Source organism: Amaranthus tricolor, chromosome 5 (genome assembly GCF_026212465.1).
Source record: "Amaranthus tricolor cultivar Red isolate AtriRed21 chromosome 5, ASM2621246v1, whole genome shotgun sequence".
NCBI lineage: Eukaryota > Viridiplantae > Streptophyta > Magnoliopsida > Caryophyllales > Amaranthaceae > Amaranthus > Amaranthus tricolor.
The window spans coordinates 29,677,624-29,696,678 of NC_080051.1; the positions used below are offsets into that span (position 1 = coordinate 29,677,624).

Consider the following 19,055-nt stretch of genomic DNA (forward strand, 5'->3'; position numbering starts at 1 on the left):
CCTAAGTGAGTCATAGTGTTCCCTTTTGTCGCAACTTGCAAGTCCAAACCTTTCATTGGATGAACACCATTGTCAATGGTAAGCCCCACCCAACATTTTTCATATATGGATCAACCCCATTGGTTTTCTTCTTTTCATCATAATCCCCAACAAATCTCCATTAAACACCAAAGCTAGATTTTCTCAAATATGACCTTTTCCATGAAAACTCGGTTATTTGATCATGGGTCCCACACCTTCATCTCTGTACTGTACTCCTATTCCCTTCACAAGAAAAAAACCCAGAAACCAAAAAAGAAAAAAAAAATTCCCAGATTATCAGAAACTAACAACAACAGTAGTAACATCAACAGTTTGAAGTTGATTGTTAAATGAACCCACTTCTTCCTTTTTTTTTTTTTTTTTTTTTTTGGTTTTACTGGTTTAGGAACATTCCCTGAAGCAGAAAAGTCGGTGCCTTTCTTACTCTTTCACTTTCCTTTTCATAAAAATTGAATTTTGAAGAAGAAAATCCCAAATTTACATAACCCAGATAAAACCTTTCTTTCCTTCCACCGCCTTAACTCAGATATTTTTCTTCAATTTCTTAACCAACAAGTCATAATGTTCATCTATATATTTCCTCTTCTCCCTCATTTTCCCTCCATTTTGCTTATTATTTTCTCAATTCAACAATTATGGATTCTGATGATGGATTATTTTTCCCACCATTAATACCCACTTCTTCTGCTTCAATTCCAACTGGGTTTTCCTCAATTGAACCTTCTTTGAACTTCCCGAATTTTTCTGAGAATTTTCATGGAGAATTTCCTGAAAAAACCCATGTTCCTCAACCATTAGAGTGTTTACAAGAAAACCCAATTCCTCCATTTTTGTCTAAAACTTATGAACTTGTTGAAGACCCGAATTTAGACCCTATAATTTCTTGGGGTTCTAAAGGTCAAAGCTTTGTGGTTTGGGATCCTGTGGAGTTTGCTCGTCTTATTCTTCCAAGGAATTTCAAGCACAATAACTTTTCCAGTTTTGTTCGTCAGCTTAATACTTACGTGGGTACTTCCCTTTTTTGCTGCTTTATTTTTTTTAAAAATTTTTAAAACTCTGCTTTTTTCTCTGTATCTATCACCTTGTATTTATAATCATAGAGTTGTAATTTAATTTAGGTTGTAAAAGGGAATAATTTTGTTGTAACTACAATATTGGGTGGTGGGATATTGAAGTTGTACATGATGAAATAAATGTATACATGTATTTTTTTGCTTCCACCATAATTTTGTTGGTATATGATGAGGAGGGAATGCTTCTGAGATGATTGAGATTGGATCATGTTCTTCACATTTCCGGATTAATCAATGAATTTTGTGGTTTGATTGTTTGGAGTATCAGAGTTTCATCAGTTCACAAGGTAGAATTTGAGTTGCTTTCAATCCTGCATATGATTTTTTGCTGCTTAATTTGGTTCTTTCTTTAGAATCAGGGGAGGTTATGATCATGTTCGATCGCACAGGGCCCAGAAAAATTGTCGGCTTTAATATTAAATTACGTAGTATATATCAAGTGTTAAATGATACAAAGTTGTTAGAATAATATGAAATTGCACATAGCCTTTAAAATATTTATCGATTTTTGCTCTGCCCCTTACTTTTGATAAGTGTATAGTCTGCTGTCGTCCAATCCTATTAGACCTTGATAATAGTTTTTATGAGCGAGATTTAATGGGTATGAAGATAGCATTGATTTTGAGCTTAATTCATATTGGATTATGCATGTGTTGCATCATGGTTGCTTGAGTTCTATATTTTAGCATTAGAATTGCAGCTTATTGCAATTTCTTATGTAGCTTAGTTGTAATTTTGCATTGTTCTGTGCTGTTTTGCAAGTTATGAGAGCTCTTTGAGTTTGGATTAATTGTGAGACTTCTTTTGTTCTATATTCAGGGTTTTCGTAAGGTAGATCCTGATAAGTGGGAGTTTGCGAATGAGGGTTTTTTACGAGGAAACAGACATTTGTTGAAGAACATTCGCAGGCGCAAATCACATCATACTCAACAGCTGACATTCTTTGGAGGGTCTACTTCTGAATCTGATATAGGAAGCGAGATAGAGAAGTTGAAGACAGAGAAGAGCACGTTAATGCATGAAGTAGTCGAACTGCAGCAACAGCAGCGTGGAACAGCACAACGCGTAGAAAAGGTGAAGGATCGACTCCATGCTTCCGAGCAAAGACAGAAGCAAATGGTGTCATTCTTGGCTCAAGTTATCCAAAACCCTGTATTTGTAGACCGTGTGAAGGAAATGAATGAACGAAACACACTTGTTTCTCCTAGAAGAAAGAGGAGGTTTCTCAAGCAAATGCCGCAACAAGGATTGACTAGTTCTAGTACCGAGGGAGAAATAGTTCGATACAGGCCAGATTTCGAGGACTTAAGGCAATTCCCATCTTCAGAAATGCCAATATCAAGCGCCCCTGATTACCAAGATGTGTTAAGGAAGGTGCGGAGTGGTGCTCAAGCTCTGCCTTCTCAAATTGGAAATGTTTCGATGAATGAATTAGCAGCAGCACGGGAATACAGAGACATCCCAGGACCAGTTGGAGCTTATCCTTCGAATTATGGGATAGGAGATCCCTTCTCGAAGAGTACACATGCGACAGCTTCTACAGCAGAAGCTGATTCCGACTATTTTGTCTCATTTCCTGAGGAGCTGACTAAAGAGAGAACTTTTTCTGAGTTTTCTTCTGGAATTGGAAATATGATCAAGCAGGAGGGTGTTTGGAGTACGGGTTTTGATCTGAGCAATGATATCTCAAATTCGAGTCCTCCATTATGGGGCAATGTTGCAAGCTATGGGCTATCCGAGATGGGAACTTCTTGCCCAAACGAGTTTTCAGATGTATTGCACTTAAGTTCGCTTCAGGTAGGAAGTTCAGAAGTTGAAATATGGCCGGGTGATGATTCTACTTTTGGTCACCCCGACTCGAAAGATTTTGTTCCTAAGAGTACTAATTAATAGGCTGCACTATCATAGCTCATGAGCTTGAAGTAAGTGCAGCCCATATGTAGATTTTAGCCTAGATAAGTATATAATTGATTAAACTATTGACTTGATCATTTAATCGATAAATTTATTTGATCGAATATGAGCTTCAGTTCCTCGCCCTGATCTCAATCTTAGCGTTTTTATCCATGTTTGATCTGAAATCTGAATGTGGCTCGAGGCCTCAAATTACCTAATGTTCCAGTGACAATCGGAGGAGCCGCTGCCTGGTTAATGTATTTTCTGCAGGAGATATCTTTGCTAATAGCTAAAAATTTCGGGTTAGAATGTCTCGGGTTGGAATGTGCAGGTGCAGCACTGCAACCAGGCTATTGGTGTGTACTTAGCACAACTAGCATATGATCCGGTAAGCTGCTTTTCATTCTTATAACTAAGTAATATGTACAATTACAAATAAATACAACACATAGAAACACTCACTTTATGTTTGCTCACTTAACCTCAAACACCTTCAATGATGTTTGCTCACTTGTGTTTGCACTCATTCACTTTTGTTTGCATTCGAAGATCGTTCTTACAAGATTCCAACATGTGCTTGTCCGAGCACTCCTATAACTATTCTGAAAAAGACCAAGCAAAACACAATTGAAAATTGTTCTTTGTGCTTATGACAATGACATATGGCTTGCCGAAAATGAAGTTGTGTTTGATTATACTTTCGGATTAAAAATTTCTTGCTATAGTAATTGCTCGCTCGCAAGAGCAACAATTCACCCGTAGCTGCTATCTATGTTGTGTTAGAGTGTATAGTATATGGTTGAGGCCCCAAGATATGTTAGGTATTCTAACATGCCCCTCACACGAGATCCCTTTGGGTTTAAAGTGTGGATGCGACACAGGCCTCCTCATACCTGATGCTGAATATTTCACTTTAAATGAAGGTGAGCTTCGAACCCGTGACCTCTTGTTTTACGGGCTTGTGATACCATCAAAGAACCAACTCAACCAAAAAGTTTAAGTCGATAGTTGAGATCATGTTATATAAACCTAAGATGTAGTTACATTTGATTTGTTCAAGCTGCTATAGTGCTTGTTCAAGCACTCTTCCCAAGACCCTTTTGCACCGTTTTCTTGCTCAAGTAATGTGCCCAAACGACCCCTACCACAATTAGGGCTACATGGTTTTGATGTAGATTAGAGATGTTCGATGGGGTAGATTAGGACCAAAATGAGGCGATTTATTATTATTTAGGTTCCGTAAAGCAAAATATTTAAAATCAACAATTTAAATTGAGTTACTCCTTTTCACACACAAACATTAAAAAAAGTTGCCAATTGAAAGAAACAAATAAGTATATTTGTTTATTCATATTTAATTAACTACTCCAATTTCTTGCCCAAGATCCATACTCTTTATTTTTAATTTGCAATGTTTTTCTCATAACATTTCACTTTTAATAGCAAGTTGAAAAGAACATTGGAACATAGTTATCAAAATCATGATTTTAATCTATTATTATACGACTCTATGTTGCAAATATAGACGAGCAATCTTGATTAAAATTAGGATCTTAATAATGTAGGATCATAAGATCCTACCAAGTTCATGAATAGAATTGATAGTATCATAATAAGCTTCTACAATTAAATCCTACAAAGGGAATCTCAATTACAAAAAAATATTATATTCGAGCTTTTATTTTCATATAAATTATATAAGTTAAAAATATATCATCATTAGGATTATGAAAGTACATGTACTTACTAATTCACAGTTCATAAATAATTATCAAAAGTATACATATTAATTAATTAAAAAATAAAGTTGAATAACTACTCTTATTATTTATGGCTCAAAGATTAAAAAATGAACAAGTGTGACTGATAATCAATTATCATATATAATATCAAAACATATTTATATAATCTTACAATCCTACGATCCAATTCTATCAATTTCAATCTGATCTTGATTTTAATAACATTGTGTATAAGAGTATAATTTAGTGGTATGTCATATTATTATCAAATATTAGAAACACATTAAGTAACAAACCAAAATCTCAAGGACCCTTAAATATAAATATCGATTTTATAAGATATAAAGTATGTAATAGTTAAGAGCCCGTAGATTATTATTTCGCCCTAGACCTCTAAATCTCTAGACCGATTACTCCAACCTACCCCAAATAATAATAACAAAAAGAAAACCGTCCAACAACAATTTGTTATTTGCCAAAATTAAACAATGTATATATGACAAAACGTGTGAATTATGCATTATATAAATGGAAAACTGATGAAGACCAAGTGGTACAAAAGATCAGTAGTATACTAGTATTCAATACTCATACATACCAACCAAAAACCCTAGTGTGTGATTTGTGAATAATGGCTGCAGAGATGAAAAAGTCTAACAGTAACTATGTGAAGCTTCTCTTGCTCCTGCTCATCATTGCCATGAAGGGCCCTACTAATGTAGTTTCTGCCATTAGTGATGAATCGATTCTGGAGCAGCAAGATGAAGGGATGATAATAATACCAGCCCTGCCCCTTTAGAACATCATTCTTGGCAAGGCTACGGCTGGACGACTTAGGAAATGTTCAGCAATTGGACTGTCCTGTACTGAGCAAGAGTATTGCCCAGGAGGGCGTTGTGTATGGCATTTATCAAGTGTTGGTCCGTATAAAATCTGCGAGCCATGCCCTATTGAAGGCCAAAAATGCAATATGTTTAATAAGTGTTGCAAAGGATTCTCTTGCGACAGTATTATTGCTGGTAAATGCAAGCCTAACGCCTAAATTCTAATCATGCTATTATATTGCATCCTAATTCCATCTGCCTCTATCGATGTTTCTTGTATCCTTTACTTCTAAATAAAACCGATGTCCTTTTTTTCAACTTTCAAGTATGTTATTTTCTTCTATGTTCTCGATGGAATTAAAAGATTTATTGTTGTTTGTTTTCATATGTTGATGAACTATTGTGTAATGGTTCGTTAAATTATGTGTATCTTTTTTTGTTTTATGAAGGGTTAATTATTAGTCAATAAAAGACAATAGCTTTGTTATTACGGGAGTTCGCAATGTTGCGAAAATTCAATTCCTAACCCTATCTAGCATGCTAAATGGATTAGATGGCTTTTGAGATAATGAAATAATGTTGCGGGCTTTCGGGTAGTTGCAGGTATCACTCCCATTGAAGATCTTTCTTGAGCCGAGGGACTCTTTGACTGCATTCTCCTTATGGATATGAGTTGATGTCTTTCTTCCCTCCCCAGATCCTATCATAGTTTTCCTATAAGCGGGATACACTGGCTATGATGATGATGAAATGATGTTGGTGTTGTTATTTTCTTTCAAAAATTATAATATGTTTGGATTGTATCCGACTTCTTGTTTAGGATAATGGTTTGTCCTATATTGATGAATTAAAAAAAGTGTATGCAATTTATAAGTCATTAGAGCGCTCCTTCATTGTCATATGGTTTTTAGATAATATTTCTTTGGCTCATAAAATGTGTACAATTTCTATTAACCTGATTAGTGAAATGTTAATATTGATAGTTTGTACATCTGTATTTATCATGGTATCAGAGTCTGATTGTTTTTTGGCCTTTATAATTGGGCATTTAATCTTACTGTTGTTTACTAAAATGGGAAATTGGGTTCGGAAATAAGACAAAAGAACAAGTTGATAATAGAAATGCAAAATGAGTGATTAAAATGGAAAGAAATAATATGTTTGTGAATGACATTAAAAAAAGAAAAAGAGAGTATAATCATAATAAAAAGGAAAGAGTGCAAAATAAATGAAACGAACCAATATAAAAAATGCAAAAATTGAGATGAGTAATACAAATCTAACAATAGAGAGGTAAAAGGTGCATGATTAAAAATTAAAAATTATTATATTATATAAATATACACTTTGAAATTTGAAATGAAGAAAACAAGATCTAGTATTAATTTACTTATTATAACGATTATGCAGCAGAAGATTGTGTGATTTAGTCTTTTTGATTCATAGGAGGACTTATAATTTATGCGTAAATAAACAATATTTCAAAAACACTAATTTATTCCTGAAACAATTTTTATTTGATCGGTTCAAATTATTAAAAAATATTGTTTTTTATACAAGTGGGAGTTCAGCTTTTATTGTTTTTTCTACTGAATTTTTTACTGATGACTCTTTTGTATGGACTCGTCTCGCACTGAGTCAATCTTATGCAAGATGGGCTGAAAATATAGAAAATAAAATTGGTTTTATTTTGTTGATTTTTTTTCCATGGCCGATCTAGTTAAAGAATAAAGATAAGCCAACCGAACAAACTGCTAGCCTAGCCGATGGACTAACCCAGCCGCGGAAGACCCGGTTAATAATGAAAGTGTTTTGGGCTTGCATTTTCAACCCAACAACATAAGCTTGATCATTTGGGCTTATATTCTTTCAGCCTAGATGAACAACCCAGCGGCAGAATGAAAATTATACACAAATTGTTGTGAGACACGGTCTCTTCGAAAAACGCATTAGATATATGGATTAAATAGCTCAATTATTACAAATTAAAGAGAAAATAAAAATGTGGGCTTTTTAATTTGAGGCCGTCTGTAACACCCCTGTATTTCCGACACTCTAAACGGAACCAAAACCGCAAGGGAACGGAGGAAATTCGAGTGTTACATTAAAAATAAAATATAGAAAATAAAATAAAGAAAAGGAAAAGAAAAAAAGGGTAAAGTTTGATTGATTTAATTAAAGGGATTATAAAAACTTCCAAACAAAACCGTGCGGAAATTTCGTCAGCATCTACCTGAATTTCCGATCCCTTGTACTAAACCAAAACCGTAAAGAATGGAAGAAAATTCGGGTGTTACACCGTCTCTTCGAGAGATGGTCTCTCACAATAGTAGCTGAAATTATAAATAAATAAATAAATCAGTGTTTTAAAAAAACTTTAACTAAGTTCGGCAAAATTAATTCTCAAAATGAGAGTTTTTTTTTTCAAGGCCTGAGATTAGACATCTGTTTGCTGTTAGTACAGTGAATAACTGAAATTTTGTTAAAATGTGTATACAAAAATATTTTTCTTATGGTGTGTCCACACATTCACCTTAACATACACATCTCTTCTATATCCATTTTATGCTTATATAGTTGTTTAATTGGCCGACGCTCTATCTCATACGACAAGACGGGTCGAACTGTAACTCAGTAGAGTTTACGTTTTACTTCAAGTCGGGAAATTTGTATCACACAATACCCCAAGGAGGCAATGATTGCTCTATTTTTAAGTCATCCAATATAACTTCGATGCATTACATTTTCATCAATTTTGCATTATTCTGAATGATACGTTCTCGTCATATATAACATTAAATATTTTCCTTCAAATAAAAAGGGTAAACGAGATTTGAATCCATAACTTCCGTCATGTTAACGCTAACATCCTCGTACCATATCAATCAAACTCATTATACTCTTTACATTATTATGTGATGAACTAAATATAGTTTCACAAATTCTCAAAACACTAAATTAATAATATAGTTTTATATTTCATGTTTCGCATCAAATCAAATTTCTTTTGTTATAAAATTATTCAATACATCATACACCCGACAACAATCAATAGAAGTGAGTCCAATACAAGCCCCATATATAGGCCTTAGCATGTATCACCGACAGTGTGGTATAACTGTCCGAAAGAGAAAGGCTTGATTATACCGTCGGTACTCAGTAAATGCGACATTGACATATTATCTTTCTTTTTTTTAAAAGACATACTCCCTCCAATTTACTAGTAATGTCTCATTTGTTTTATACACTCTATCAATGCACTTATTCAATCTTTAATATTGTGCATGATTAAAAATTATTAAAAGTTGATATAAATAATTCTTGAATTGAGACGAATCAAACAAGATCTCACTTGACTATCTTTTAACTTCATCATCATCATTATCATCATATCCAATATTCCGGCCGAAAGCAGGGTTTGGGTGAGAGAAAATCCATACCCGTACTTCCTTCACAGGGAGGACTAGAGGAAAGCAATTGATTTTACCCAAAACAGTAAGAGCCCATGCAAAAGGAGGATATGTTTTAACTTATAGATTAATAATAAAATACAAATTAAATGTAAAAGATGAATAGTATAAAAAAACAAATGGATCATTACAAGTAGTGAATTGGAGGTACTATTATCTTTCAATAGCTGACATGATGATACACATAACCCTCCCAACTTTTTATAAGTTTTAACATAAGTACAAGTTAAATAATTATGGTGAAGTAGAGGCATCAAATGCCCCCCTTCAAAAATGTGCCTCATTATGAGCAGACAGCAGTAAACACTATTGCCTTTAAAGAAAAGATATATCACTTGGATGCACTCTCATGAAAGAATAGGCCACCATAACCGACAGTTTACGTGGAAAGACGTCGTAATCTAATTTAATCAAAAAAGTAAAATGATATTTTCTCAATTGCTAAATGATGTTTCATTCATTATTTTATGTTGTTTTATTTGTTGTTTCACTACAATTTTTTTAATTTATATGTATATTATAAGAAGATGGACTCTTTATTTAATACTCTTTTACCGAAAAAGGTCTATTACAAGAGTGGCTCATAATTAATTATATAAATTGTGATTGATTGGTGTTCCTCTAAACCCCAAAATTCATAACAAGTAAAAGTTAAATGAAAAGCTAAAACAATTGGTCAAAACTATACTTCTCTAAAGAAAGGCATCATAAACGAAAATCTCATGACCGACACTATATAAGTGCAAAAAGAATACCATACAAGAGGATGATAAATAAAAAAATTTATAAAAAGAATGAAAAAGAAAAAGACGAACAAAATATGGGAATTTAAACAAACAAGACTTCATACCTAGTGACCATGACAACTAATTAAAGTTTAACCTACACCTAAATCTTTAGGGCTACAAACTTTGTATTTGCTCTCTCAACTCTTCCTGCTTTATCAATCTCATTTTCCTTAATTCCTCTCTACTTTAAGCTAAATATAGTCAACTATTGATGCTAATTTATAACATTGCCCCCTTCTTTGTACAAAAAAAAACAATGAACCAAGATATATGTAGCAATATAAATGGAGAAACAACAACAAATGACTCTAAAATGCAGGGCTGACGGCCGAACGCAACCACTACAGGAAGGAAATAATGATACAATGACCTCAGCGCATCCCTAGCCTCCTCGATTTCATGTGTTCAGAGGAGGCTGTTCTTTGAGATCACATACATGCCGGGGGAAGGCCACATATTGGGATGAGGTCGGGTTTCTCCTCGGTGTTCTTGGTTCTCATCTCGAGGACTTTCTTGTGAGAATTGGAGTGCAACGATGGCACGAAAGTAGGGCTTGCAGCTGGCCGATACTCAGGATAGAGACGGCCAGACTTGTATCGGACACCACATGCATTGCAAAGGGTTTTGGGACCCATAGGGCCTGCCCTCCATTGTGGGGTCTTAGTAATTGCACAATGCATGCACTTTCGTAATGGCTGTGATGTGGGGTTTGCATTTGGATTCTCATTTTGATTCTGGCTTATTCTAACCGAGGGAAGTAGAATCTTGATCTTCTTTTTCTTCAATGGACGAGACTCAGAAAAATTCCCTGAATCAGCCGATGAAGGTTTGGAACCGAGCAAAGCATGGTGAGATGTTTTGGTGATGGAAGATGTTGGGGAAATTAGGTGAGCAAGAGGATTGAATGTAGCTGGACGAGGGCGTTTGCTGCGAGCACGTTTTTCATGACCGGATGAGAATGATGTTATGCAAGCACTGCTGCTCTCAAGGACTGATATAGGACTGGAAGTCTGAAACTGATTTCGGGGGGAGTCCTTATCGAAAGACGTTGACTGACTTTTCTCAAGCGTCAAGCCTCTACTAGCAAAGGAGTCTTCCACAAATGTCGATAGCCACTCGAGCTGAAGAATGTCCGCATACTGCAAGCATAATAAAAGTGATCCATTAGGAAATTACACAACCGAAATAAGGTTTTAGAACAAATAAAAATCGACATTAAATTTAAGTGAATGGCGGTACGCATATCAAAATTTAGATGAAAACTCACGAATTTTTTTGAACTTCTATTATACCAACTTCTGCACTGAATTAATCACTTTACGTTTCAAGTAATAAAGTAACTGTAAAGTCGATCATAGAGCTATTCTCCGTACTCTAGCATATACAATCACATAAACACTAGTAAGATACAATCTTCTATTACTCCATAAAGCCTTTGTCCACTGCCCATTGACTACCAAAACGTCACATATTTTTTGCTGAAATAAGCAATCTCCGATGCATGGACAACATAATTAGGTCTACCGTTTACTTAATATTAAATATTAGGAGTAAAACAATATAAGAACATCAGTGTTATCAATTTAACCTTTTGATGATGTTAGTTTTATAATATACAAAATCTAGATCGCAATTTAATCTCATCCACCTTTTTAGGTAGATTTTTTAATGTCATACACGAGGAATTGCTTAGCACATCCACGATTCTAGATCAACTCCCTCATATTTAAGACTTTAAAGTCTCAACTAAGGTTGATTCTTCAGCCACATCCAAACAGAACATCTTCCTTTTACTGATTCGTTTTTTTTGAACGATGGTCTACCGTACATGTTAAGCCAAGTACAAGAAATGATTCTACTCCGTGTTAATTTTAACATGTATAGACCCCACCCACGTCTTTACTACCTATCATAGCGGCAAAGATGTGACAAGAGTGACTAACTGGACCTCATACTTTAGTTTAAAATTAATCATAAGTATTATTAGTTAAACATAAAAGATACTATGTGCTAGCTGGCAACATAACTACACAAGCCTATTGATCTCAAAATGTTTAACAAAAACAGCATCATTACATGACAGCTACATTGCACATAATGCCGTCTGTGGAATAGCATCCTCACATGATAGTACTATATTAATCTTCCAAAATATCCTCCTACCACGTGACCTTACTTAATACTTCAGTTTAAAATTAACTAAGGAACGTCCAACTCCACATGACTCAAAACTAAAAGGTCAAAAAATCATAATAAAATACTATGTAAGTATTGAGTAGTAATAAAATTAAGTAGTGGTTAGAATTTTACTTAATAGAAGTATATCAGCTTATGTACTAAGTGTATAAATTTAAATAATAAATTTATTTATTATGAATTCAATTTAATATCTTCTAAAAATCAGTATTCAAAGGGAAAATTCACGTAATAACATCGAACTTATAGCACTTTTGTAACTTTTGTAAGATTTTTTCACGTGAAAAATTCACAAAAGTACTACCATGGTGAATTAAGCACTACTATGTGAAAAGAACTTACAAAAGTAAGACCACTAGTATTTCATGAAAATTTGATGCTATACAATTACAAACAGCTACCAATTTTATTGAGTGATTTTAACATAATTTCCTTTCAGCTTATTCCTATGATTTTATTAACTGTAATAATCCAACAAATAAACAACCATTTTTCTTAATATTCAGTTTTAACAATTAATTTTCAGTTTCAACAAGGTAGCGGTTTACTTTTTTTCATTTGCAGTAAGTGAAAAAAGGTATTTGCTCTAAATAATGGTAATAATTCAGACAAAATCAAGCATTTATGGAGATTATACATTCATCCTATTTTATTTATTTTAAAGAGTATAACACAGCTTATCAATTACAATTCCTCTACCAAACTTGGATTTCTATATTGGCCTTAAAATAAGAACAAATAAAATCAAAAAAGTTATTTTAGCTTATGAGTTTGAGTTGTATAATTTCAAATGTTTATAATCCTATTTGCACTAATATGAAGTAGAGTAGTAGGAGTATATGAGTAAAAAATACATGGAGTATCATGTCCGTTAACATAAACCAGTAATATATTCAAATATATTAATTAATTAAGTAGGTAACCTGGTACAAAATTTCCCATTTCCAGCAAAAAGAATATTTTTTGTTTCTAATGCTTTAAACTTAATTATAACAATTGTAATTATAATGTAACGTTTTGTGGGTGAAGAAGATGAAGGTACTCACAGGAACAGAGAGTTCAGCAGAGAGGTCCGAGGCACTGTTATTAGAAGCGGCTGAAAAGACCGGCGAGTTTCCCGACCAAAAAACCGGCGGAAAATCATTGTATTCTCCGGTAACTCTATTATCAACCAATCCTTTTTCAACGTCGTTTGGAACTTCAAGAAGGTCATCAATTTGGTCAAAAAAATTCCCACAATCAATCTCCTCCATCAAACTCATTTTATTTCTCTATCCTACAGCCTCTGTCCGTACTCTCTGTGAATTCAAAGAAAAAATAAATAAAACTGAAATTATTATTAATTTTATCCCTATTATTATTTTACAGGAAGTCACAAAATTTGTACTAGTGAAACGGAAACAACGAAGAAGTTTTAAAAGTTGTAATTTAAAGGTTCTGAAATTTAAAGTGGAGTTATACTAAAGTGCGCCTTACGCGTTAAAAGAGAAGCATTGTGATTGGGCGCTGTGACGTATCAATACTCAATCATGTAGTCCAGCGTGTTCACGCGAGTGGCGCACGTTACTTACTGTGTTAGATTATTTTCTTTCTTTTCTTTTTTTTTTTAAGGAAAATTAAGGGAAGAAAAAAGTTGCATTCTTCTGTTAAGCTGTCGTCGTTCTTTTCTCTTTAGATCGTGATTATAAGTTTATGTGAGCGGGATACATTGAGTATGATGATGATGATGGAAGAAAAAAACTCCTTAATTTCTTTTTCTTTCTTTTGTTCAAATTGCATATCTTAAAAAAAGGTGGTATTTCAATTTTAAGTTGAACTTCACTAATTTTCTATTGATCCGTCTAATCATAAGACGACTCTAATTGAGTTAGTCTAAACTATTAAAACAAACGTTTTGTATAAAAGTGAAAATTTAGTTTTCCATGTATTCTAATGTTTTTCAATAATAGACTCATCTCACGATAAAACGATCTCACACATTATATTTAATTACATAAAATTTCAAAAAATTGTAAGTTAAATAAAACATTTAAAACTAATCTAGAAATTACTTTTTTGGAGGAGTAGATAATTTTAAAAGTAAACAAAGACAACTGACGTGAGCAAAAAAACGAAGCGGCAACCAAATTGCAAGCTGGTGTCCATAAAAAGTCTCCCAAATGTACCGACAAGTTCTTTATTAAGAAAGTTTCACCGTGTAACGACTTAATATGAATTGGTCTTATTTTTAATTTCTTAAAATTTAATGATAAAAACTGTTTTGATTTATTAACTACTGTTTAAGTATAATTTTAAACTGTTTATATGAATCAATTTCACAGTGAGACGGCCACAACCCTCATGCAAGACTTGCTAATCATTATTTGGTGGTTGTAAATGTCATTTGGATTAACTTACCTTTTATTCTCTTTCTTACCTAATGCAATTTTCCTAGAATGAATATCTAGGGAATTAAGAAAAATAAAATTTCTTTAATAGTAAATATAATATACCATTAAATAATAAATTTGATGAAAAAAATAAATATTATAAATATTAAAAAAATATTAAAAGAAATTTAATGGAAAAAATATGAAGACATCAACTTATAAAATAATTATTTTTAAAAAATTAGTGAGAATTATATAAAGACCATAAAAAATATAAAAATATTAAAATAAAGTGAGTGAAAAAGCTAACCTGCTTTGGTTTTCTTCTTTGAAAAATGGAGCTGAATTAGCTACAATTGTTAATTGAGTACCTGTAAAAACAGATGCAAATGCGTTATTGAAATTAAAGTTGAAAATTCAAAAAAGTTAAAGTGATATAAAAATGTCAAAAGAATAGACTTGAAAAACTATTTTTGGAAAGATGTGCCGAAATTGGAGAATAACTTTGAAATTTCAGAGAAACAAACAAATATACCAAATAGCTCGAAATTCGAATATTGACAAAAACAATGGGCACCAAACGAAGAAATTCCACAGAAAAATAGCGTTGAATTTGCGAATTCTAATAAATTATTGAAATGTAAATAGAAATTATAACAAACCTTAATTCACAAACTAAATAGCTCGAAATTCGAATATTGATAAAACAATGGGCGCCAAAGCAAAGAAATTCCACCGAAAAATAGCGTTGAATTTCCGAATTCTAATAAATTAATGAAATGTAAATAGAAATTATAACAAACCTTGATTCTGGTACTGCAGAGAAGATAGAGAACAAAAATGGAAGAATAGAAGCACCAAAACAGTAGTAATGGAGGAAGAGGAAAAAGGAAGGTAGTTGTGAGAATTTGTTTGTACGCTAAGGCCTAATAAGAGCATATAATTGGGAGCTATGGCTGTATTTATTACAATTTCATTGCCTTCTCTTGATCTTGTTGTCTTGATGTTGAAGTCTCTGAAATTCAATAAATTTATATAATCTTTGATTTTTCATAATTAGCATTAGTAGTGTTCCACTCTGAATAAAAAATGGGGGAGGTTTTACTCCCAACTCATAAACATTGGAAGCAGATCTACCTGTGGGCTCCACGTCTCATGTTACCATCTTCCCCCCACCCCACTCTTTTTTTATTTATTTTAAAAAGTATTACTATTTATTATTATCGTCACCGTCAACAGATCTATTGGAAGTTTGGAGCTGTACCGTTTTGTTAGAGCCGTCGGTTTGCTCGGAGGTAGGAATATCATTTTATATATTGAAAATCTTAAATGAAACAGTATCATAGTACAAATATGTTCAAGTGATCAATTATAAAAATGATATATTTGTTTAATAGTGAGACGATCTTATAACAGAAGAGCTATTATTAATAACAATATTTTTTTAAATATGTTTGTGAGGGTGAGAGAATTACGTGAGAATCAAAATTTTTTTTCCTAAAAATTGAAATTTGCTTTCAAAAAACAGTTCCATTTGCTTTACATTCATATGTTAATTTAATTTTTATTATTTCTAATTAATATGATCTAATTAAAATGATTATAAATATAAATCGATATTTATAGAATTTACAATATAATGAATAACATCAACAATGTCGATGAACTACGAGCAGGGGCGGAACTTAGTTGAGGCGGGTAGGGGCTTCGCACCTCTGAGATTTTCGGAAAATTTTTTTAATATGAAATCGTCATTTTATATTTTTTGAAAATTTCAAGCCAATAAATAAAAACAACACAATAAAGGAAGAGAATGAATAACTAAAATAAAATAAAATAAAATCTTACAAGTAATAATAGAGTATCAAATTAGGAATGAAATTATCATTTAACAACTGAAAAAAAAATGAAAAAAAGAAGAAAGCAATTAGGAGATATCGGCAAAATCAAAAATTAAGCTTATCATCCACAACTAAAGGACAAAGGTTTGTTTTATATTTTTAATTTAATTTTCTTTTCTTTATTTAATAATTAGTTTGAATAAGTGAATACTTTTATCGCTGAAAACCCATAAAATAAAACAACTAATTATGAAGATAGTGAAGACATGACTTCGTAACAAAATGGGTAACGATTTTCTTGCCGATAGTTTAGTAATATATGTTTAGAGACAAATAGCAAAATCATATAGTGTCAATGAGAATACAAACAAGTTTAAAGTGCTAAAAGAGCGTCGAGCTTTACTTTAATTCAAAATTTACGTAATAATTTTTGGTGTATTGATTGGCTATATATATTATTGAATTCAATATTTTTATTAACTCTACCCTTCCTAAAATTTTATTCAAGTTTCGCCACCGACTACGAGAATTTACAAATTAAATTCTTAAATTTGGAGATGAAAAGCTTGAAGGACGTAACGATGGAGATGTTATTATCGATATAATTGAAGATCTATTAATAAATGATGCATCTGATCCAATGTTTGTAATTGTCTATTGCATTTATTTTGGAATTCACCAAGGCATGATTATTTGTACTTTCACAATAGGGCAATACTTGCACCAATAAATGAGTTTGTTGATAAGTTAACGAACATGTATTGCAACTTTTTCGAGGAAAATAAATGTTCTATTTGAGTTCAAATTCAATCGACAAATCTGTCGGTAACTAAGGTAGCAATAATGATGCATTTTCAATTGAGTATCTTAACGCAATATGTGCATCTAGAGTTCAAAATCATAAGTTAGTGTTAAAGTTATGCTCAAATTATAATGTTTAGAAATATGGATAAGTCAGCCAACTTATGCAATGACACACATCTATTATTTTATCATATTGGCAATCGGATTTTACAATCAACTATCATATCTAGATCTAACAATGATTATAAGGTTTTCATTTCAAATATTATACTCGTACTTTCAGATAGCTCTAAATTTTTAGTAATTCTTCGAAAAAACAATTTTCTTTATCTTTGTGTTTTGCAATGACGGTTAATAAGAGTTAAGAATAGTTACTATTCCAAGTTGGTTTGTTTCTTTCTAAGCTTGTGTTTAATGATGAATGTACAATTATATGATGTATCTTTTAGAGTAACTAACATCATAGATTTAAAAATTCTCAAATATGATAACAATGATGAAATATATGAAAATGTAAAAAATTTTAGGTTTTTGGGTCCATACCTGAAACCACAATTTTTGTCCTTGTTGATATACTCTTAATGGGTGGAGTAATTGTAAGAATGTTGACCCATTTTTCAGAGATAAGTCATAATTGGAGTGTTCAACTATTTCAATTTATTTGTTTTTCTCTTGAAAAATTAACGATATGGGGTGATTGACTCACGATTATTCGGTGCGATTGCACTTACATTGCAATTTTGATTCCTTTATATATTTAGGCAAAATGTTAAAAAACTACCTAGTATATACCCCATTTTGCAAAAAACTACCTTAAATAAAAATTTTTGCAAAAAACTACCTTATATAATACAATTGTTTGCAAAACACTACCTTATAACGGATTGTGGCCTTTGACCGCTATCTTTAACCGTTGACCCGCATGTGAGACGCACGTGATGCATTACTGTATTTAATTTTTATTTTTATTTTTTTTAATTTTTGTTTTTATTTTTATTATTATTATTATTATTATTATTATTATTATTATTATTATTATTATTATTTTTAAATACAAAAAATAATAATAATAAAAATTTTAAAAAAATAAAAATAAAAACAAAAGAAAAAAATAATAATAATAAAATAAATAAAATAAAAATTTTTAAAAAAATTTAAAATAAAATTATTTTTTTTATATTTTATATTTATTATTATTATTTTATTATTATTATTATTATTATTAATATTATTATTATTATTTTTTTTTTAAAAAATAAAAAAAATAATAATAATAAAAATTTAAAATAAATAAAAATATAAAGAAAAGTAAAAATAAAAAAAATAATAATAAATATAAAAATAAAAAAATTTTAAAAAAATAATTTTTTTATATTTTTTTATTATTATTATAATTATTTTTTTATTTTTATTTTTATTTTGAATTTTATTTTGAATTTTTTTATTATTATTATTATTATTATTATTTTATTTTTTTAAATTTTAATTATTATTATTTTTTAAAATTTTTGTTTTTATTTTTATTTATTATTATTATTATTATTATTATTATTATTATTTTAAATTTTTTTAAAAATAAAAAAAATAATAATAATAAAAATTTTAAATAAAATAAAAATAAAAACAAAAGTAAAAAAATAAAAATTAATTTTATTTTAAATTTCTTTTAAAATTTTTATTTTATTTATTTTATTATTATTATTATTATTATTTTACTTTTGTTTTTATTTTTATTTTATTTAAAATTTTTATTATTATCATTATTTTTATTTTTTTAAAAAAATTAATAATAATAATAATAATAATAATAATAATAATAATAATAATTAAATACAGTAATGCATCACGTGCGTCTCACATGCGGGTCAACGGTTAAAGATAGCGGCAATCCGTTATAAGGTAGTGTTTTGCAAACAATTGTATTATATAAGGTAGTTTTTTGCAAAAAATTTTATTTAAGGTAGTTTTTTGCAAAATGAAGTATATACTAGGTAGTTTTTTAACATTTTG

General features: G+C 31.0%; 2 protein-coding genes across 2 annotated transcripts; one reads left to right on the top strand and one right to left on the bottom strand.

Moving 5' to 3' along the window:
* Positions 1-3,133, top strand: LOC130813323 (heat stress transcription factor A-3-like). Its single transcript, XM_057679134.1, has 2 exons — positions 1-1,046; positions 1,935-3,133. Exons 1-2 carry the CDS (start codon positions 678-680, stop codon positions 3,003-3,005), a joined length of 1,440 nt encoding a protein of 479 aa, XP_057535117.1. The 5' UTR covers positions 1-677; the 3' UTR covers positions 3,006-3,133.
* Positions 3,134-9,814: 6,681 nt separating this feature from the next.
* LOC130812950 (GATA transcription factor 8-like) lies at positions 9,815-15,565 on the bottom strand. The gene is made up of 4 exons (XM_057678607.1): positions 15,204-15,565; positions 14,711-14,771; positions 13,078-13,329; positions 9,815-10,974 (listed from the first exon to the last, which is right to left on the bottom strand). Exons 3-4 carry the CDS (start codon positions 13,291-13,293, stop codon positions 10,264-10,266), a joined length of 927 nt encoding a protein of 308 aa, XP_057534590.1. The 5' UTR covers positions 13,294-13,329; positions 14,711-14,771; positions 15,204-15,565; the 3' UTR covers positions 9,815-10,263.
* Positions 15,566-19,055: the final 3,490 nt, after the last annotated feature.